The following is a 23,853-nucleotide window of genomic DNA, read 5'->3' as shown; positions in this document are numbered from 1 at the left end:
AGAATGAGATCATCCACAGAAATACAGGGACTGATACGCGTATTTCTCAACAAGTGAAAAATCAGCATTATTATCCCTATGGGGGCTGCCCTACAAGCAGGAAGAGCTCTGCTGTCCGGCTGGGCATCAGACGCCCAGGGTGAAGCTCTCTGAAGCTGTTCCCTGGGCATTTGTGGACCTGACTGTGCTTACGTGATTAATCACTTCAGTCGAGTCTTACTCTTTTCGATCCCACAGACTGTAGCCCACCAGGCTCCTCTGTCCATGGGATCCTCCAGGCAAGAATACTGGAGTGGGCCACCATTTCCATCTCCAGGGGATCTTCCCAACCCACGAATCAAACCGCCTCTCCTAGTCTCCTGCTTTGGCAGGCGAGTTCTTACCACTAGCGCCACCTGGGAAGCCCTGATTGTAAAGTCTGTTTTAAACACTTTGCAGGACTCTTAAGTGTTTTTCCCCCCTCCACATTCTACTGTGATGTTCTGGCTTGTAGAAACCATTTTCACTCTCTAAAGTATAGTCAATACAAGCAAGTACGCTTAAAAGAGGCTTGAACTTAAGCTACCACCAAAGTGATTTTCCACTCAGTTTGCAACGACTTCACAGTCCTTCGGAGCCGCCTTACTTCACTACCGTTTGGTGCTAGACGCGCTCCCTTTATAAGTACGTGATGACATCACTTCGCTTTGCGCTTGCTCAGCTTGGTGGCGTGGCCACGCCCACGCCTGCGCGGAGACCTAACGTCCGCACAGTCTGTGGCGCGCCTTCCCGGAAGAAGTCAATACGGGGCTCGGTGAGTGAGGTCCAAAAGTAGGACGGCCGGTGGGTGAGTGCCCCGAGTGTCCGAAGGACAGCTGTGCGCTGGTGGCGAGGATGCTGTTAAAGGGGAAGAGGTAGGGTGATGAGGAAAGTTCCCGAGTCCTTCCAGAGTAAGCGAGAGTTGCAGTGGTTGGTGAGCTGATGACTCCGAAAAGCTGCGGATCTTCGTCTCAGAAGGCAGACTTTTTCTAAGTGCTGATGCTGGTCGACACAGAAAAGAAGTTACCATGGACTCACTTCCAGCGATTTCCTTGACACCGCATTCAAAACTGGGAGAAAGGTCTGCAGTGATTTCGTCGGAAATCTGTAATTCGACCCCTTCCGGGCTAGCCTGCGCGCGATTGCTGTCCGCGGTGCTGAAAACAGAGCGGTATCTTCAGGAAGAAACCCGTTGAGGGCAGGGCAGTATTTCCATTTTCCTCGGCTTTGCTCAGAGTCTCTCTGTGTGTGCTGAAGGAAGGGCTCATTATTATTATTATTATTAAATAAGCGCTGGACACGCAGGCGACGAGCAGACAACCAGTATTTGTTTCATAAAATTTAGGAAAGCCAGTGCTTCATTCTAAGACTGAATTTTCATTTTTTTTAAAAAATATATTATTTCGGTTTAGTTGCATTCTTCCTTTGTGCAGTCAGGAAACTTCAGTCCTTGCACCCAACCAGATGATTTGCCTTCAGACTCACAGCCATCCAAGTAGTTCGCTAGACCTCTGTCTGTATTGGCCCAGGCACTTCTACCAAGGTGAGCTTGCTTATGGCGTACAGTGTGTTGTGAAAATGGGTTTTCCCAGACTCCCCTAATGAAGAGTCCAGAGCAGCCAGGGTAAGGTGAAACCACTTTAATGTGCTTTTCTTCACCGTTAGGCATGAAAAATACTTCCCCATTTGGAAGAGAGATAGTAGAACTGGGCAGTCTTCCAAAAAAAGAAAAGACCATGAGTTTCCAGTTGGTTTTCATACTTGTTTATCTCTCTGTGTGTCTGAGGGATGGTGTTTCTCGGAATTATACACTGTGGATTTTTTTTCTTTTTTGTTGATTCAGTAAAATGTTTACTAGTCTTGGTACCAGCTGCTTGTTTGTTTTGAATTCTGATTAAGGTTAAAGTGTGTGTGTGGTTGGGGCACGGGGGGACAGGGGAAGTATGCTGTGTTTACCTGCGTCAGTGTTCTGGGATGCATATGGCACCTGGGAAACTATGCATTGTGAGTAAACATGTAAAATGAAAGAATGCATTTAAAAACATCAGTAAGCCCAAGCTGTATTCTTCCCTTCTGAGACAGAACCAATAGATTGAGGTGCTGAATGATCAAAGCTAAGGCCATGGGGTAGAAATAACTTTAAATGTCCTTACTATTTAGCAGAAAGCTTATCGAGGCAGCTTTGATTAAAGATGACATCTCTGCTCACTCAAGAAATTCGCCTTTCTATAAGACATGAAGAAATGTAAGTTGTTGTTGTTGTTTTAAAAAGGCTAATCTCAATGTATACACTATACTGGCTTTATTAGTGACACTGTATGCACAGGAAAACTTAAAAATCTGTGTGTCATTTTTTGTGATACTTGAGAGATTTTGGTTTTAAGGAATGTCATTACCCCTCAAGAATAACACAGATTAAAAGGTCTAATTATGTTTTATGTCTTTTAACTTCTTGTTACTAATACCTACATAAATTCACTCTCCCTCTTAGCCACTCTATGCTCTACACTGCTATTCAATGAACTTCTCTAAGCCTTTTACCAAGGCCAGCTTTCATGAGAATGTGACCTTTATAGTCACAGGCCCTGCACTAGTTTTAGTCTAGGAGCAAAATTTTCATTTGCACTGGGCTCTGCAAATTATATGGCCAGTCCTGCACTTTTATTTAGTATTAACCCTTCTCTAGCCTCTGTTTGTGGGCTCTCATGTTTTGCTTTTCTTTAATTAATTACCAGCCTCTCTGCCATGGCCTTCTAAGGTATTTTTCTTATGAAAATGACTTTTCAAAGACCTAGGTTTTTATTTCTACTCTCAAGAACAACCCTGTGCAACATACTGTTTCCTGAGAATCTCCTCAACTCTTTGAGAAATAGTTAGACTGTTACTGTACAGTAACACCAGTAACTGGTGTATTTTTTCTCATTTGATCACTTAATAAGACTAAACACTTATAAAAGGAGTATTTAACCGTGGAGAAACTTTTGAAGTCCATTATATATAACAAAGTTAGTTTGATAATTTATTTGCAACTTTCTACATCTTCGATTAGTTTTACCATGTTGTGAGTATGCATGTGTACACATAGCCTCTCACTCATATATGGAACCATCATCTTTCTCTTGGAAAAAGAGGAAAAAAATATTTTTATTGCTTCTTCAAACATATGGAAGTTTAGCACAATTCTAAATGTGTAACATAAGATTCAGGGGTACTGAAGTGTTAAGCAGAAGGTTTTGTATAGCAAGTCATACCAATGTATGTGTGGGGAGGTATATATAAGTATGTGTACAAAGGGATATGGATTACAGTTTGCATTTTCACTAAATATTTTCCAACACTTTAAAATACTTTCAAGACTAGAGAGGTTAAAAAAACACAAGTGTGTACTTACAGTGTAAATATGAAAATAAAAATAATTTCACTGAGACTGAAGACTTACTGAACTCCCTAAGTTTTTCACTGTCTTATTAACTGACATATAGTAACTGGCTTTCAAAGTAGGTTGAACTGGGAGTGAGGTGCAATTAAGCAATGATTTATATTGGCCAAGCAATAAAATGTTTCCTTTTAAAATCTTTACATAATCTTCATTTGTTTGTAGAGTATCACAAAGATTAATGTTACTTCAACGAATGGAGAATAAACCTGAAGATCAAAACAAGGGAAGGGCCTCTCAGACACAAGCAGCTAAGGCTGCTTTACAAAGGAATGTTAGTCTTTTAAAGGTAAGATTCTCTGAATTAAACCTGTTTTCCCCACTTTTGCAAAGAGGTTTTAATTCAATTTCATTACTTTGATTTATGTAATTCCTTTAAGTAACAAATAGAATTAATGATACACTGCTATTTAAATTCATGTTAACTGGACAAGAAGCATGGATTCTCACTTATTAAAATGAAAGCCTTGATGTTTGCTTAGGCTAATGAAAAATCAATCACTATAAAAAGAACTTTAAAGTCACCTTTGTGCAAGAAGTAATAAATAGAAGACATAGCTTCTGGGGACTTGGCTGGCAGTCCAGTGGTTAAGAATCCGTCTTCTGATGCAGGGGATGTGAGTTGGATCCGTGGTCAGGGAACTAAGATTCCTCATGCCCATATCGCAACTAAGACCTAACACAACCAAAAAAAAAAAAAAAGACATAGCTTCTATCTTCCATCTTCTTTTATTTGTAGGGAGATTCTGAAACATGATAAAGTACCTATAATATGCTCTAAATAATTTGATTTTGCCCTCCTGGGGCCACAGTCAATATACAGATTTCGTATCTAAGGTAACAGATTTCCCAGGATCTTCTTTGATGGTGATGGAGGAGGTGGTCAAAGTATGTGACTGCGCAGGGCCTCACCATTTGGCCAGTGTGCCCATTTGGAGTAAAATCATATGTGTAACATTTTTGGCTGCTTGCTGTACTTTGCTTCCAGAATTGTATGGCTTCATCCATAATTAAAACCCTAAAGTTTGCTTCCATTCGAGCTTCCAAGAGATCCTATGACTAAAACATTTGGTAGTAAGGCTATATTATTTAAGTTATAAAGCAGTGTTTTCAGTTTTTTATTGTTAAATATTTTCATCGATAGGCATGATGTAGTTCTCTTCTGTCCTCACTAGAGGATAAAGGAAGAGGAAAATTCAGTTATCTTCTCAGCTTCTGGCAGTTTGATCCACAGTAATTTAAGTCACAGCCATAGTGCTACCAAAGCATTCTATATTGCCATATGTCTTACTTGCCCAATGGTATTTGCAATATTTATTTTTAAATGGAAATATATAGGGTAATCTAGAAGTTGCTCTGAAAAGTCAGAAAATCCAAATTGGAAGTCTTCACGGCTTGCTTGCTACTTGTTACGACGAGTGCAGGTAATATCGGCGAGTGCAGGTAATATTGTCTTCCTTTTAATGCCCAAGTATTTGACGAATGCCCAGCTCTTTACTCTTGAACTAGTTCTGAGCAGAAAGTGAGGGTAACAAAGTAACTACAAGCTAGGTCCTTTACATCAAGTAGCTTACAGGTTCTGTTCATGACCTAAAATATACACAAAATAGAGACCCTGTATGATCAAACATTAATTACATGCTGTGGAATACTCAGCACTTTGCTGTGCGCTCCGTTGCTCAGCTGTGTCCGACTCTTTTCGACTCCATGGACAGCAGCCTGCCAATCTCCTCTGTCCATGGTGATTTTCCAGGCAAGAATACTGGAGTGGGTTGCCACGCCCTCCTCCAGGGTACTCAGCACTTTAGGAGTGTTAAAGTACTTAGCACTTTAGAAGTGTTAAAAACTCTTGGAGAGCTAGAATATTCTATGAGGTCTCAGAGAAGATGCTAAGCTAAGTGGGAAGACATTCCATTGAGTTCTCAAGGAAGAGCCAAGACCAGAAGAAGAATGAATGGCCTATTAATGTTCATGGGATCCTAAGCTAACTGGCTTGGAGAGCCCCAGGAAACAGGCTGAATATATATTGTGAGACAAAATGAAGTTGAGACTTGGTATGTAGAGATAATATAGTGCTGTGAGCAAAAAAATTAAAAAAAAGCAAGACTTAAACATATGAAAGAGTTTTAAAGAAAGATTCATTTGCTATTTAGCAAAGTAATTTCAAAAATGGAGAGTTTTAAGGAGGTAGCTAAGAAATCACTGTCATATCTAGAGGGAAGGTAATGAACCTAGTTTCATAGTCTTGAGAAACCAGTTTGGTATGGTGTTTTTTCCCTTAATTACCAAAAATAATACACTCTCATTATAAAAAAAACTTGAAAGAGCAAAGATGGAAAACCTTCTATATCATCTGCCTATCTAGAAATTAGTATATTTTTCTATATTTCCTTTCAGCTTTTTATAAACAATTTTTATAAACAGTTTTTAATCCCAGGTAAAGTTAGAGATACAATTTCCCCCTATTTTTTAACATGTGTGCTTAGTCACTTTGAATAATTGGATATGCAACCTTTTTTTTGTCCTTCTTTCCCTCATATAATTTTTATATACAAGGGATATAATTTTAGTGGCTCTCCCACAGAAGTTATTGTTAAGATAAATAGGACATGATTACAGAATTAGAGCTGGAAAAGACTGTAAAAAGCATATAGCTTTAGATTCTTATCTAAAGTCTTTTTTGTTTTGTTTTGTTTTTTAGCATAAAAACTTTTCCCACAGATGTAAAATAAAGGTCTTCCCCTATGCTTAGTGGTAAACAACCCACGTGCCAATGCAGGAGATGCAAGTTCAACCCCTGGGTTGGGAAGATCCCCTGCAGGAGGAAATGGCAACCTACTCCAGTATTCTCGCCTGGGAAATACTATAGACGGAGGAGCCTGGCGGGCAACAGTCCAAAGGGTCACAAAGATTCAGACATGAGTGAGCACACACAGTAGATAAAAGTGGTCCTACTTTGGCCCAAAGTCCTACAATCCCTTCCTTGACTATACTGTCGTGGCTCTAGAGAACTGGGAAAACCACTCATCTGGGCTAATCCCTTAATTTATAGAGATGAGAAAACCATCATGTATCACTCCTAACATCCCTTTGCAAGAACAGATTAAATAGGATTTCCTGGGCAGTTCAGTGGTTAAGACTCTGTGCTCCCAATGCAGGGGGCACAGATCTGATCTGCAGTCAAGGAATAAGATAGCCCTGAACACACACACACAGATTTACACAAAGAGATTAAGTTACAGCAGGATAGCTACTGAAGTACTGAGTGCAATTGAAAATGGTACCCTTAAAACCAGGTAGCACTCCTATAACATAGTAAACAAAATAAGGATGACTGTATACTGTCCATTATCTGACCTTATTCTCATGTTCTGAACAGTATCATGAACACTAAAAGGGCATGAGCTTTAAGAAAGAAAGATAAAACACTAGTATCTTTCAATGACATGTCTTTATACTTAAGAGAAGCCAAAGTTGTTTCACAACTAGTATGAGTTGAGTAAAATTAATGGGTAAACCACAAATGTATAAAAATCAATAGCAGTCCTATGTATGCTACTGCTGCTAAGTCGCTTCAGTCGTGTCCGACTCTGTGGGACCCCATAGACGGCGGCCCACCAGGCTCACCCATCCCTGGGATTCTCCAGGCAAGAATACTGGAATGGGTTGCCATTTCATGAAAATGAAAATGCATGAAAAGTGAAAGTGAAGTTGCTCAGTCGTGTCCGACTCTTAGCGACTCCATGGACTGCAGCCTACCAGGCTCATCCATCCATGGGATTTTCCAGGCAAGAGTACTGAAGTGAGGTGCCATTGCCTTCTTCGAATCCTATGTATACAGGTGGAAAATAGAGATCACATTCACATTAGCAATAAAATTATAAAATACATACTTGGGAATGCTCTTAACAAAGGATCTACATGACTGCTATGAAGATAATTATTACACTTCAGTGGCAGTTTTAAGGGAAAACTTAAATGAAGACATAAGCCTTAATCCTGACTGGGGAAACTATTATTTTTTCTAAGTCATCTGTCACAAAATTATTTTTAGATTTAGTAAAATCCCAAGAAAAATGTTCTTTAGTTGCATTTGAATAAATAAATTAGCACAAATATCAAAGACTGATTTTAAAGGGGGAATAAGAGTAATCCCATCAAAGATTCAAACTTAGTAAAAACTGTTTATGAATGTAAAAGTAGTGAAGAAAATTCACAGTGAGGGTTTAGTCAGTAAATATCATAGAAGACAGTGGATTTTGAACACTAGCTCAGTGATTTTTATTTTCTGTTACCGTTAATACAATGAACTCTATCTGCCTTTTAAAATCAAACATAAATGGACTTAGAAGCCAGAAAATATTTTATTTCTACAAATATTTCCATGATATAAACCGCCCTCTTTCCCACCTTTCCCTCCACAAAATTTAGTTTAAACCCCAAAAGATGCTTTTTAGGTAACAGACATCCTCTTGTGAGATGGACCAACAGGACAGAGTGAGGAAGAATGAGAGTGTCCTCCAGCAGATTAGACACACAGCCAGTGCTTTCCTTCAGGGACATCCTGGAAGCCTCCATGGGGCAGCTGGCAGTCAGAACTGCCACCCAGGATGGCCAGTACTTGCCGGCCATGTGCTCCTCTTTCCTCTCACATTTCTCACTTTCCCCAGTGCATATGTTTAACACATGTCTCTGCATTCTTTGTACCAATGACCCTTGCACTTCATGTCTTTAATATCTTATTTTTTGTATCCCAGAAATTGCCCCTCCAGCAGCTTAAAAGATTAAACCCAGGCCAGCCACAGCTCGATGAGGAGGGATGGATGTACGCAGGGAGGAGGAAAGACAGATCTTGGTATATGATGCTTTATGCTCCTTCCTTTTCCTATTCAGGAGTGAACTTGTTTATGCAGGCTCCCGAGTCATGCCATAGAGTAACAGTTATACCGTCATCCACTGGAAGCTTGTTTTTTAATTGCTATGAAAAATCTCACAACCATGCAAAAGAAGGGATAAAAGAATGTTTCCATGCACTTTTCACCCACATTGAATCACTGTCAGAACACAGCCAGCTTGTTTTGTCTATACTCTTCCCCTGTACCCCTCACATCACTTTGAAGCTAACCTCAGACCCTGCATTGTTTCACCTGTAAATATTTCAGTATATCCCTTTATTTCAGTGTCTATCACTAAAATATAAGGACTGTTTTAACCAAAATCAAAATGTCAGCGTCAACCTAAGAAATTAACAATAAACCCTCAAGTAGCTAATCAGGTTCCAAATAAAAGTCAACTTGTAATTGATAGGTTTCCTAAATTTCTCACAGTACTCCCTGCTCTTTTATCCCCCCTTTTAATACATTTGTTAAAGGAACTGGGTCATTTGTCCTGTTGAGCTTCTGGGTATTGCTACTTCCATCACTGAGGTTCTCATTTAACATGTTCCTCTGTTCCCCCTCATTCCTTTTAATATAATTGACAGATCTAAGTTGTGTTGTGCAACAGAAGTGTGGTGCAAGCCACATATGTAATTTTAAATTTCCAAGGAACTAATTTTAATAATGTCAGCCTAAACAGATTAAATAAAATGTTAAGATTTCAAACATATTTCAAATGTAATTGCTATTAAAAGTTAGTAAATATTTTATATTCTATTTTCTTACTAGACCTTCAAAATTCAGTGTGTATTGTACATTACAACACATCTTAATTCAGACTTGTATATTTTGAGTGCTCAGCAGCTACTTGAGGCTAAGAAATATTCCATTAACAGTGCAGATTAGAGAGGCCTGAGTAGATTCAGATTCTGTGTTTTGGGGAAGAACACTTCCATAATGCCAGCTGTCTCTCTTTTTTTGGAATGTTAGGCATTGATGATCACTGCCTAAGTATACTCATTAGGGGGTTATGAAAAGCAGTATTCAAATTCTTTTATTCCTTCTCATTCAACTGCTGATTAGTTATATTAAGAGACACTTGTCCTCATCAGTTATTTAATTACACTGACGTATATTTCATAGAGGAAAAAGCATGATGAATGCTTGATTCTATTTAGTTTTCAAAATAATAGGTTGCCTCTCTATTGTCCTACAAAAGTGACCAATTAGGTGTTGTTGGTTTTGGTTGTTTTTTTATATTGTTTTGTGTTTTGTTGCTGTTGTTTTTTGAGGTGTCCTGGATTGGAAATGTTTCAATACATTTCAACATTTATTCCCATTTATTCTCAACTTGTCCCATTTTTAACAAGTGGGAACTTCTTCAGATTAGCTCCTGAATGCCTCTGCTGAAATCTTAGCAGCATGACAGTTTCCTTTCTGTTCTGATGAGACATTCCAGGCTCATCATGTGCAATTGTTGCTGAAACCTGGAACAGCCACTGTTCCAAGGACCCCTGGATCCTCTTGGTAGAAAATATGTTCAGAGCCCTCTATCTGGGCAATGGTGGTGTTTATTGTGACCTTTTTTTTTTTTTTTAAAGATAAGAGATCCTATCAGAAATTCCAGGATTCCAGTTTGCAAGGCTTTTAACTTAAAATCATAGATTTCATACCTCTGACTTCTTTTTCTCAAATCCAAAATCTGTTCCCAAAGAAGTTTCCAACACCAGCACAACTACTTCTGTACCTTATATCCTACGATCCAGACAACACTGTCACCATCCATGTGATTATAAAGAATGGTTTTCAGTAAGATGCTTTTACTAAGATTCTTTCTGTCCTTAGGGTATATCTCACTAGGGGTGCTCACTCAAAACATTGTGTTCTAAGGTCATTTGATATATTTATTCTCTGTGTGGTTATGCCACCAACTAGATAGCAGTTAGATCTGTTTATTTTCAATTTGTAGGGACTGGTTTTTCAGTTGTTTTCTAACTGCATACAATTTTAAATGGTCTAGTGACAAGTCTATACAGCAGGACAACAAGACAGTCAGGTAAAGCTGGCCAGCAAGCCTCTTTCTTCCTTTTCTTCCCTTACCTCCTTGGGTACTTTTTTTTTCCTTAAGTTTCTGATTTATACTCAGGATTCTTTGACCCTTCAGCCTGTATTTACTTAATGAATATTTCAGTACCTAGTACATACCCTCTTGTTAGATTCTCAGATGCTTAAAGGTTAAAAGAGACAGTCCTTTCCTTTGGGCAGCGTATAGTGAAAAAGAAGGTTCTTATGTTGAAGGATTAAGATACAACTTGCTACAGAAGGCTGCCGTCAAATTGCTGAGATTCTGAGTCAGGCTAAGGAATGCCTGCTTGATCCTCTGTGTTGTGGGTACCAATTATTATTTTTTTTTAATCTAGGGGAGGACATATTTAAAGTAGTTTTTAGCAGAGCTAATCAATTCCAAGTTATGTATGTATTAAAGTATGATATGGTCTAGGCATGAGTACAAGTAAGCATTAAGTATTTGTTGAATGAATAAGTGTAATTAGAAGGCTACAGCATTAAGAATCACATGAAAAGGGCAGAGGAAACATCCTGAAAGAACAGTATAGGGAGCGCTGAATTTTTAAATGGCAGGAATAAGAAGATTTGGAATTACACGATATAGCATAGGTATCTGAATGGATAGAATTCCCACTAGTATACGTTTAATACATTCAGTGGAAAAAGATGAGTTTAGTTTTATCAGGTTGAGAATTAAGGGCCAGGAAAGAAACTAGCCATCCTTCTACGATAATAATTGATACTACATCAGAGACAATCTCGGAGGGATAAAAAGTGAAAAGATGGGGCCAGATGTCTCAAATCTTAAGAAAGCCCACACTGAGGATTAATGAGAGATAAAAACAGCCAGCCAAGGAGAGGAGGAGGAGTCCGAGAGGTAAGCGAAACATCGAAGGAAGTGAAATACGACTTGAGCTAAGGAAGAAGTTCTCTGGAGGGGTGATAATCCCTTGTCCAAATGCTGCAGAGATGGCAGCCGGGTTCAGCGGACTTGGGCCTGCTTTTCCAGGCCATGCGTCCCTCTCCACCTGTCTGCTCTTTCCATTGCAAATCTGCTCTTCTCTATAAGATACTTGGTTTTCTTATTTTCTGATCTTTAAGAAAAATGTTTAATCTTGCCTATAGGTGCTAGTAGCACCTCGATCTTCCAGTTCAGGCAACTTTGTAATTGTTCGTAGAATAATGGTAACATTGGGGTTGTGAGTTTTGTTTGATTCCTAGATGTATAAAGTGGTTTTTCCAGAACCTTGTTGAATCTTGGTGTAAGCAGAAGAGTTGGTATCCCCTGTCTGTTGTATCATTGACATCAAAAGCCCTCTAAGCCTGCGTGTTGGTTGTGAACTGCTGGTATGGGATAGACATGCTAATAGATGGGCTTTTTATCCCTAAATCGTTTTCTTTCCCCTTCAAATCACCTTCCTCCAGACAGCAGGTGCACTAATGGTTGTGCAACTTTGGGGAGTCCCTTTAGGGAATTTCCTGTTTTTCCCTTTTCCATTTCACACCCATTCCTTGCTCCCGCCGCTGCCATCTGCTATCTCTTTTCTCCTGTTCAGCGTTGGCTTCTTCACACCCCACTCCCACGCCCTTTTCCATCGCTCTCCTTCTGTCCAACAGCCCTGTACTCAGATCGCTCCTGTGCTTCTACATGGAGCAGAGAACTTTTTCTTTTCTATCAACTTATTAAGCTGAGAGACAGAATTTACACAGCCTTCCCACCAGTGGCCCTGTGAACTTGACAAACCTAAGCAAGCACAAGACAGCAGAGGTGCTGATTTGGGGAGAATTTACCACACAGGGCTTGAGTATCTCTGTAACGACTGGTAAAGTCTTATGTTTCTGGGCATGAACTTTATGTCTAGATCTAGAGAAAATCGTTCCTGAAGTATGAATCAAGCTTAAATACTCTTGTGTTTCTACATCCATAGGAGAAAACATAAATATCTACATGTTGAAGTACTTAGTAACACACAGTGCTTGAATGCCATGAGCTGAAGGATACACCACCTTGCAATAAAATTTGCCTTTGAGATTAGCTTAGAAACCTGGTACTAAAAGTCTAAACAGCGTAGTGAGAGGTTCTTGTTGCCTGAGTACTCAGGTACCTCATGGACCTTTTAAATATAGGGAATATTTGCCTATGTATAAAATTCAAATATGGAGTCCCGCATAAATGAAAGGTGTGTCATTAATATACCATGTGCATGATTTTGACAGACTAGAACTCTCTACTTTGAAGGTTAGCCTAGCGTGGGTCTGAGGATCTGATTGTTTTTAGTATCGGAATATTTGACTATTTTATCCATCTGGCTGTTTTTAAAGGATTTTAAAGCTAAGTTAGTCCTCTGAGCAGTTTTAGAGGAAGTTCTTTTTCCAAGAATTATTGGCATTTACTAACTACTTAAAATGAAAGAGGCAGAACTTAGATGTACCACCCCCATCCCCTGCCTTTTATTTTAAAACAAGAAATGCTTCCTTCTCTATTTGCAACTGGTTAATTAAGCAGTGATCAGTTCTCTGTCAGCATCATCTCCATGAGTTTAAACTGTGTATGCAGAGGAGAGATGAAGCAAGAGATTAGAAATATATAGATACTGCTATTACAGGTGCTCTGTGTGTGTGTGTGTGTGTGAATGTTTTGAAAAATGCTTCTATCTGTTTCAGGATATAGAAGCGGCAGAGAAGTCTCTACAGACCCGGATTCATCCAGTTCTACCACTTGAGGTGGCTGCTCTTGAGGTGAGAATCTTAAGGACCAAATGTCCAACAAGAGACCCTATTCTGTCAGTAGTGCATTTTAAGTGGCTCTGTGTATTTCCCAGCTTTCTGCGTTCAATAAAATACACCAAAATGTATCTGATACACTTGAAAATTTTGTCAAGACTTTGTGTCTTTTCACCGAGTCACTTAGAAACTACTTTCTTGTTAAATCCTAACAGACAATATGCACTAAATCTTAAGATGACAGCCTCACCAAAATGCTTTTCCTGTTGGCTGATGTTACAAGTAGCAGCTCAGTCTCTTCACCGAAAAATGCAACCAACGCTATTTAAATGCATATTATCATGCAGTACAGCGTGGCTTTTGTCTGTTTGATTTTGCTCTGTTCAAGAACAGATTGAGAAGATGGCTGGCAAAAATAAACCATAGTTGGTATATGCATGTATGTGTGCTGAAAGGGAATTTGCTACATATAAAATAGTTTGACTGTATTTTTAATGACCTTTTTCTAAGTGCAGTTTTGCTTGCTGCCTAACCAAGGAGGTGAACAGACTCAAAAATGAAAGGCTGAGAATTTGCCCCGAAATCTTCTGTGTCATCTAGGGTAATAAGAAAAGGCAGTGATCAAGGACAGAAAAAACTCCCGTTCAAAGTTGTGCCCTGGGCATGTCTTTTTCTTTGTTGCATTTTCTAATACCTTACCCTGGCCTGCACAGGGCTCACACAATAGGGGTTAATCCAGCCGTGAATGGCAGAGAAACACCCAACCACAGGCCCTGGCTGGTATTTTTCTTAGCTAGTCTCGCACAGCAGGATGACCCCTGTTTTAAGTATGTCAGGCTATTTCTCAGACCACATGCATAGATGCATAGATAAGTGGAGTCCCTTTTTCAGCTTTCAGAACTCCCGTTATCTTTTTTTTTTTAATGACAGTATTTTATTTTTTTGGTCATGCAGCACATGGGATCTTAGTTCTCTGACCACAGGTCAAGCCCAAGTCCCCTGTTGTAGAAGCGCCACACCCTAACCACTGGACCACTGGGAAGTTCCTCCCACCCCATACCTTTTTATTGCTCAGAGTGTGTCCCCAGTGCTATCTAACTCTTTGACTGAATTTCCCAAGATGAGACCGGTAGTGACGATCTCATATAAAATGCCCTCCTACGACACAGAGGTTTTGGCAGCTTACTTAGGACAGTCAACCAAGAAACCACCCAGCTGATGGACAGCAATCCAGTGACGCGGTTGGAGCTTCTGGAGCTGGGACTGCTCCAGCCAAGGCAGAAACACAGCACCTCAATTTCCAAGTTATTTGAATTAAAAAGAGCTAGGTGATGTTGGTATTATTTTGTCATTATCCAAAAAAGTGTGGGAAGAAACTACAGTTTGTCCCAATGTGCTCTTCGAATAGATAGAGTGGATACATATTTTAAATGTTTCTCCCTCATACAATTAAGGGGTTAATTCACCCGAATCCTGTTATCATCCTCTTTATATTTCAGTTCCTGATCTCATCCCAGGTCACTTCTTTTTCTGTTAATTCTAAAGCAGTTGTTCACAGTGAATCATTTCATTGTGATAATTACAGTATGAGGAGTCATTTGGTATGGGATTAGAAACATTAAGCAAGAACTTTTAATGATTTGGGGGCCATAAATGATACTACTTGGAATAATCACATGATTGGCCACAAGAGGGCGTGTAAAATCACAATAAAATTGTAAAACCTGTAATTCTGCCAGGCTCTGGTTTTACTGAGAAATTTGAAAATTAACACTAGTAAGTAGCCAGATTTTTTTTTCTAAAATTAACATAAAATATTCTGCAGAGGAAGTGCATTCTACGTATATGTGTGAGTGTGTGTGAGTGTGTGTGTACATGCACGCACACACACTTAAGGGAATAAACATTTAGACTATTATGAAGCGCCAAGTTCAATTGCCTGATATGCTTTTTCACTTTTGGATGTTGTCCCCCCCTCCCCCGCCAGACTCTTTACTGGGCATCAGTAGAAGAATATATTCCCAAATGGGAGCAGTTTCTTTTAGGAAGAGCGCCGTATCCTGCTAGTAGTGAAAATGGAAATGAAGCAGAAGATACCACTCCAAAGAGGGCGAAGCAATAGCTTCTCCACATAGTATTTCAGAAACCTGTCGAGTAAAGCTGTACATTAAAGAGCATTCAGGTCGCTGCGGCGACTTCAGGACTCAGAGAGATTGCCTCATCACCTCCTCTGCGGCAATGAAGGGTTGAGAATCTACCGGCAGCTTTCAGGTTCTCACTGGAAGCTCCACTGCTATTTCAGTGTCATAAATTTGTTTTCTACCAAACCCATGGAAGTGTGTTAGACGCTGATATTGGAAAATGGACTGTTGAGTAAATAAGTTGCTAACTGAGTGTTGTGTGCTGTGTGTGTTTTTTTTTTTTAATCTAATCATATACCAGGATTCTCATCTAAACAGTGAATACCAGATTAGACATTTTCTAGAATCTTTACTTTTCAGTTATTTTATTAAGAGGATAAGGCACAGGACCCAAGAGGTTTGCTTACATTTTAGTTTTTTAACAGGTGAAAAGACAATGACAACTGCTTTAGTATAGTAACAGAGATTAGGAAATGGAGTCATAGGATGTTGTCCCTCACAGATAACTGATCCTGTACCAATTCTGGAAGAAAGAAGTGAACTGTTAAGCATTCAATAAGCAGCTAGTTTCAGGAGGGCTCAGACTGGGTTCTGAGAAAAGAACTGGTAGAGCTGTGAATGGTCACTGGATTTTGAGTTGATTATTTAAAGATTGCCAACCTGTGAATACAAGTAACTCCTCTCTTATCTTTTCATCTTTAAATCTGCCCTTCCCTCTCCCTTCTATTTTTGTTAGTTCTCAAACAACTGTCAGTCAGAAAGCTTTGGGTCACAACCCTGAACAGCTCTGAGACTGTTCAATCCACCACTGCTAGAGAGCTCAAAAAAAAAAAAAAATTTCTAATTTTTCTAATTATAAAAGCAGCTCCTGCTTAGTAAAGGGAGTCCACATCACAATGAAAGACTTTCAATTTCAAACCGGTTTGTGGTTTTATAAGATGACAATAGGACAAGCTGGAAAAAAAAAAAATCCATTGTGCTGATAAGTTCCTTTAAACTACCATCTTGGAAATATCCTGTTGAGTGGGTGTTGGTGTGGGTAACAATAATGTTGTTTTCATAATATGTGCTGGCAGATGAGCACACTTCTCTACAGTGTTAACAGTTGTAATTAAGGAATAAACAGCACAGAGTGTCAGTCCGATGACAATTTCATCTATAGTGTCACAATACAAAATGTCACAAAATATTAGAACTGTTACATAACTATAAAAAGGATCGGCTTAAAAACCGAAAGCCCTTTAAAAAGCAAGACAGAGAAAGGAAGAAAAAAGAAAACTGGCATAGAGACCAGAACAATTTTATACCTTCTCAAGAATGTTCTGTCACGAAAATAAATTGATATATATTTTTTTTCCTGTTACATTACAGTTTGGTTTCTAGCCATCCAGTTGATTTAGCAGGAGAATGCAGGGCTTTTTAGCAGCTTCAAATTGGTAAACAGATTTAGATGTAGTAGGGAGAACATGAGGAAGTTTTTTTTTTTTCTTAACATCCAATCTTTCCCAGCATATGCACATAAGAAGGTGAATGAAGCAATGTGAAACTTATTTCTCTTTAGTCAAGTGAAAAAAAAAAAGGCTAAACATTTGTTGAGATGGTAAAATATTGTGTCAAGCAAGTAGGCACATTCCAAAATTAAACAGTGGTTGATACGTGATCGTCCTCAAATATTTGAGCATTACGCTTCCTTTGAGTTCTGTAAATTAAATCACCAGTAGGTTAGATTAAAATACAAAATGAATAGCAATGTAACCATCTCAGAAAAGGTTCAGGTTTTTTCTCCCCCAAATTGATTAACTTGCTAAATCATGTTTTTAAAAAGCCTAAGTTTAATGTTCCCTGGGTTATGATTTAGGGCAGAGGGGAAGGGATTTCTGGGCTTTGACTGTTCCATTTCCCCCACTTCTAGTTACTACCTCAACAACTCCCAGAGAGGACTTTATTCCTGGCCCCCATAGAGCTTTTCCCCAGTCCCCTCCTTGTAGACTGGAACAGATTGCACCACATGGTGTATGTTATAAAAAAAAAATAAATTCCCAAAGGGACCTGGATACCCCCATTAAAGGGCGTTATATTCCTCATGTCAAATTAGCTTTAGATAGGAATTTCCAAATTTTTTTTTCTGTAAGGAGGGGAGAAATACCGTATCTACTACAGATTTTGTACATAATTAGTAGGAAAAAGACAAGGAAAAAGAAATGTCATCCACTGAGTCTTTTCCCTCTTATTCAGTGCCCTTACATATACTATATTGTATATCCACTAGTCTTTATGAAAACTATGAGTTTCTTTTTTTTCCTTCAGAATAATGGGGTTTTCTAAATAAAGCTTGTTCCAAGAATTTTTCATAGCCTTTCTTGGGTTACTGCAAATGCATAGATATTCAAAGCTCATTTTCTGCTGAAACACTTCTAGTGTATGATATTATTAAGCTACAAAATGCTAAAGATCAGAAGGAGCTGCAGTTTTTCTCTGAAATATTAATTTTACTAAAGTACTCAGGAATAAGCCTAAACTCTGGAAACCAGACATCTGCTCTTTCCCATGTGTAGGGAGCAGTGTGAATGAAAGTGATGTCAAAAGGACAGTTTTTCTCTGCCTTCTGTACAAGGTGTTTTAACTTGCTAGCTTAAGATTTAGATAAGAATTAAAATAATCGTTAACAGTCTTTACCATTTTGTGTTCTCTGCTTCATTCTTTTTCTAGTAAGAAACAAGGTGTGTGGGTATATTCATTTTTTGATTCAAAATTAATTTGGAGGTTATTTTGTCACTTTTGAGGCAACTGGAGACAGATTAAGGGTAGAGTAAGGGAACATTTATGTGAAAAACCAGGGTGCCCAATCATCATTAATTTTAGATAGGAGGAAGATATTAGCATTAAAACCACACTATGGTGGGTTATATTGTGTAAAATTTAATGCACAAGGCCATGAATTTGTCTTATCTACAAAATACATTCTTTTCCTTCCTAAGTCTATTGTCTTTTTACTCTAAGCCAATTCACATCCTTTCATTTTTTTTTTTTAAAGAAATCCTCTTGTTTAGAACAAAAAGTTCTAAAGCTCCCTGAAGAGTTTTCCCCCGCTTTTCAAGAATTGCCCAAACATAATACCTATATAACTTAAAACATTATTCATTTCAGAGGTCTATTTTGACTCTTCCACTTTAATTAGGATAGTAAGTTTGTTTTTAAGAGTTGCTGACCAAAATCTCCTCTTCAGAGAAGATAGTAACTAGATGGTGAATTCAAACAGTGAAAGTAAGTCTGTGGAAAATATGGAGAAGGTGAAAAGGGAGAGAAATTACTTTGAGAAAGCTTCAAACTGAAACAAGAAAGTGTGTCTGTGCGTCTGTTTGCTGGTGTTTTTGTTTGTTTCTAATTTAGAAGTCAATTTGTCTACATAGGAAATTTAATTCCCTACTGCTAATAAGAGAACAGTTAGAGTTTCCTGGGACAAACATGGGACATGTCAAACTTCAGCAATTATGGAGAGGACTGATTTGTGAATTTGACACCTGGCATTGTGATCTCCCTTTCTAACTGGGGCTGGGATTATATCCTTACTAAAATCCAAGACAAGGAAAACCAGTCCAACAAAAAAGAGGCTGGAGAATGCTTCCGGACATCATATTACCTCTCAGAATCAAGTTTCCTCACTTACAAGAGAAAGGACTGGGTTTCCAACACTGTAATAATGTTTTAAAGTTCTTCCTATTTTAAAAACTCTAATTTGTGTCTCAGGCAGAGTGTGAGACTGTCAAAGTAGTAGCCTGATCACAGTGCAAATCAAGAAAAAGTTGCAGAGAGGAAACAATAAAGGGTTCTTATTTTAGAAAGCAGGAAAGATAGTTGTTCTCATCTTGACAACTACGATCCAACTGGATCATTTAACCTCCACCCTTACAGTCAAAGGTTGGTTTTTTTTTTACTCTTTAATAAGTCTAAGCTATCAATGTTGAAAAGTTTCTGATGTTTTACATAATACCACTTTGGAGACATTACTATTAAATTAGAAGGAAGCAAACTTCCACTTGTTTTGTCTAGTCTATCTCTGGCTTCTTTCATCTCCCAATAATTATTTTTTATACCTGTCTCTTTATACCTTTACAAGGTCTATAATACTGACAAACATATTTTTGTACTAGCATGTTTTACTCCAGGAAACCAAATACTGAGTTATTCAAAAGAAGCCAAATCTAGAGCCTTTTAAAATGATGTCCAGTAAACACAATGGTGGATAACACTTGAGCATCATTCATCCATTCCCTAGATCTTACTGCCTGCCTACTGTGTAGTCGGCACAGTTCTGAGCACCAAGAATACAGCAATAAACAATACAGTCAAAAAAAAACAAACCTGTCATGGAATTTACATTCTGGAGTGGGCAATGGGTGGAAGGAGTTGAAGATAGTGAAACAAAAAAGAACACATGATCTCTAGATGATGATAATGTCTAATAATGTATGAACTTCTAAAATGTCTTCTCTATGGAAAAAAAAGAAAGCAAATGTCATAGTTTCACAGAAAATATGACTGGAATAGAGACTCCCCGCACCCCCATTCATAGATCTTGAGTTAGGGTTGTCCAGTGAAGCACCATTTCCACTGCTACTAATTTGGAAGCAATGTATTCTTAATGGATAGGGAGATGGTTGTTGAAACATACAATCTGCTGCTGCTGCTGCTGCTGCTGCTGCTAAGTCGCTTCAGTCATGTCCGACTCTGTGCGACCCCATAGACGGCAGCCCACCAGGCTCCGCCGTCCCTGGGTTTCTCCAGGCAAGAACACTGGAGGGGGTTGCCATTTCCTTCTCCAATGCATGAAAGTGAAAAGTGAAAGTGAAGTCATTGAGTCGTGTCCAGCTCTCAGCGACCCCATGGACTGTAGCCTACCAGGCTCCTCCATCCATGGGAGTTTCCAGGCAAGAGTACTAGAGTGGGGTGCCATTGCCTTCTCCGATACAATCTACCAGGATGCAGTCTTGAATAGAAAACCTGAACAAACCAATAATAAGGAAATTGACCAGTAATCAGAAACCTCCCAACACAGAAAAAAGCCCAGGACCAGATGGCTCCACTGGTGAATTCCACCATGTATTTAAATAAGAATTAAGGTCAATCCGTCTCAAAAAAAAAAAAAAATATATATATATATATATTATATTAGCAGAAGAAACACTCCAAAACTCCTTTTACAAGGCCAGTATTATGCTGATATCAAAGCCAGATAAGGACGCTACAAGAAAAAACAAAACAAAAACTTATACCAATATCCCTGATGAACACAGAGACAAAAATTTTCAATGAAATATTAGCAAACTGAATTTACCAACACATTAAAGGGAGCATACACCCTGACCAAGTGGGATTTATCCCTGTGACACAGGGATAGTTCAACAAAAACATCAAAAGTGTGATCTTGTATTGATGCTCAGTTACTCAGTCATTCCCAGCTCTTTGCAACCCTGTGGACTGTAGCCCATCAGATTCCTGTGTCCATGGAATTTCCCAGGCAAGAATGCTGGAGTAGGTTGCCATTTCCTACTCCAGGGGATCCTCCTGAATCAGGAATTGAACCTACGTCTCTTGCGTTTCCTGCACTGGCAGGCAGATTCAGTAATCAGTAAATGCAGGATATAAAAATAAACATACAGAAATTAATTGCACTTCTATGCATGAACAGCATAATATCTGAAAAATTAAATAAAAATTATACAATTTGCAACAGCATCAAAAATAACAAAATACTCAGAAATAAATTTAACCAAGGAAGTAAAAGATTGAACAATGAAAACTAAAAGATTTTGGTGAAAGAAACTTAAGAAAACACAAATAAATGGAGAGCTATCCTATGTTCGTGCATCAGAAAACTTATTTAAAAGGTCCATACCACCCAAACTGCATAAATTTGATGCAATCCCTATCAAAATTCAAATGGCATTTTTCACAGAACTAGAGAAAACAACCCTAAAGTTTTTATGGATCCACAGTTCAGTTCAGTTTCTCAGTTGTGTCCAACTCTTTGCGATCTCGTGGACTGTAGCATGCCAGGCCTCACTATCCATCACCAACTCCCGGAGTTTACTCAAACAAACTCATGTCCATTAAGTCAGTGAGGCCATTCAACCATCTCATCCTCTGTCATCCCCTTCTCCTCCTGCCTTCAATCTTTCCCAGCATCAGGGTCTTTTCAAATGAGTCAGTTCTTCTCATCAGGTGGCCAAAGTATTGGAGTTTCAGCTTCAGTATCAGTCCTTCCAATGAACACCCAGGACTGATTTCCTTTAGGATGGACTGCTTGGATCTCCTTGCTGACCAAGGGACTCTCAAGACTCTTCTCCAACACCATAGTTCAAAAGCATCAATTTTTTGGCACTCAGCTTTCTTTATATTCCGACTCTCATATCCATACATGACTACTGGAAAAACCATAGCCTTGACTAGACAGGCCTTTGTTGGCAAAGTAATGTCTCTGCTTTTGAATATCCTCTCTGGGTTGGTCATAACTTTTTTCCCCAAGGAGCAAGCATCTTTTAATTTCATGGCTGCAGTCATCATCTGCAGTGATTTTGGAGCCCCAAAATATAGTCTCTCACTGCTTCCACTGTTTCCTCATCTATTTGCCATGAAGTAATGGGACTAGATGCCATGATCTTCGTTTTCTGAATGTTGAGTTTTAAGCCAACTTTTTCACTCTCCTCTTTCACTTTCATCAAGAAACTCTTAAGTTCTTCGCTTTCTGCCATAAGGGTGGTATCATCTACATATCTGAAGTTACTGATATTTCTCTCAGCAATCTTGATTTCAGCTTGTGCTTCATTCAGCCCAGTATTTCTCATTATGTACTCTGCATATACGTTAAATAAGCAGGGTGACAATATACAGCCTTGACGAACTCCTTTTCCAATTTGGAACCAGTCTGTTTGTTCCATGTCCAGTCTAACTGTTGCTTTTACCTGCATACAGATTTCTAAAGAGGCAGGTCAGGTGGTCTGGTATGCTCATCACTTCCAGAATTTTCTACAGTTTATTGTGATCCACACAGTCGAAGGCTTTGGTATAGTCAATAAAGCAGAAGTAGATGTTTTTCTGGAACTCTCTTGCTTTTTCAATGACCCAACAGATGTTGGCAATTTGATCTCTGGTTCCTCTGCCTTTTCTAAATCCAGAGTGAACATCTGGAAGTTCATGGTTCACGGTTCATGGTTGAAGCCTGGTTTGGAGAATTTTGAGCATTACTTTACTAGCATGTGAGATGAGTGCAATTGTGCGGTAGTTTGAGCATTCTTTGGCATTGCCTTTCTTAGGGACTGCAATGTAAACTGACATTTTCCAGTCCTGTGGCCACTGCTGAGTTTTCCAAATGTGCTGGCATACTGATTGCAGCACTTTCACAGCATCATCTTTTAGGATTTGAAATAGCTCAACTGGAATTCCATCACCTCCACTAGTTTTGTTTGTGGTGATGCTTCCTAAGGCCCATTTGACTTCGCATTCCAGGATGTCTGGCTCTCGGTCAGTGATCAGACTATTGTGATTATCTGGGTCATGAAGATCTTTTTTGGATAGTTCTTCTGTGTCTTCTTGCCACCTCTTCTTAATATCTTCTGCTTCTGTTAGGTCCATACCATTTCTGTCCTTTATTGAGCCCATCTTTGCATGAAATGTTCCCTTGGTATCTCTAATTTTCCTGCAGAGATCTCTAGTCTTGCCCATTCTATTGTTTTCCTCTATTTGTTTGCACTGATCACTGAGGAAGGCTTTCTTATCTCTCCTTGCTATTCTTTGGAACTCTGCATTCAAATGGGTGTATCTTTCCTTTTTTCTTTTGCTTTTCACTTCTCTTCTTTTCAAAGCTATCTGTAAGGCCTCCTCAGACAACCATTTTGCCCTTTTGCATTTCTTTTTCTTGGGAATGGTCTTGATCCCTGCCTCCTGTAACATGTCATCACGAACCTCTGTCCATAGTTCTTCAGGCACTCTATTTATTTTTTTTGTTGTTGATTCAACAGGTTTTTTTTTTTTTTACTTTACAATATTGTATTGGTTTTGCCATACATCAACATGAATCCGCCACTCTGTCTATCAGATCTGATCTGAATTTGGCAACAAGGAATTCATGATCTGAGCCACAGTCAGCTCCCAGTCTTGTTTTTGCTGACTGTATACAGCTTCTCCATCTTTGGCTACAAAGAATATAATCAATCTGATTTCAGTATTGACCATTTGGTGATGTCCATGTGTAGACTCTTCTCTTGTGTTGTTGGAAGAGGCTGTTTGCTATGACCAGTGCGTTCTCTTGTCAAAACTCTATTAGCCTTTTCCCTGCTTCATTATGTACTCCAAGGCCAAATTTGCCTGTTACTCCAGGTATTTCCTGACTTCCTACTTTTGTGTTCGAGTCCCCTATAATGAAAAGGATATCTTTTGGGGGTGTTAGTTCTAGAAGGTCTTGTAGTCTTCACAGAACCGTTCAGCTTCAGCTTCTTCAGCATTACTGGTCGGGGCATAGGCTAGGATTACTTGATATTGAATGGTTTGCCTTGGAAACGAATGGAGATTATTGTGTTGTTTTTGATATTAC

General features: G+C 38.9%; 1 protein-coding gene across 1 annotated transcript; it reads left to right on the top strand.

Moving 5' to 3' along the window:
- Positions 1-1,215: 1,215 nt before the first annotated feature.
- On the top strand, positions 1,216-15,344 carry CEP15 (centrosomal protein 15). The gene is made up of 5 exons (XM_068982955.1): positions 1,216-1,561; positions 2,179-2,263; positions 3,620-3,743; positions 13,063-13,137; positions 15,110-15,344. Exons 2-5 carry the CDS (start codon positions 2,211-2,213, stop codon positions 15,242-15,244), a joined length of 387 nt encoding a protein of 128 aa, XP_068839056.1. The 5' UTR covers positions 1,216-1,561; positions 2,179-2,210; the 3' UTR covers positions 15,245-15,344.
- Positions 15,345-23,853: the final 8,509 nt, after the last annotated feature.

The sequence above is a fragment of the Capricornis sumatraensis genome, chromosome 10 (genome assembly GCF_032405125.1).
Source record: "Capricornis sumatraensis isolate serow.1 chromosome 10, serow.2, whole genome shotgun sequence".
Classification (NCBI taxonomy): Eukaryota; Metazoa; Chordata; class Mammalia; order Artiodactyla; family Bovidae; genus Capricornis; species Capricornis sumatraensis.
The sequence above is the reverse complement of the archived record's forward strand: the minus strand, read 5'-3'. Positions and strand labels throughout refer to the sequence as shown.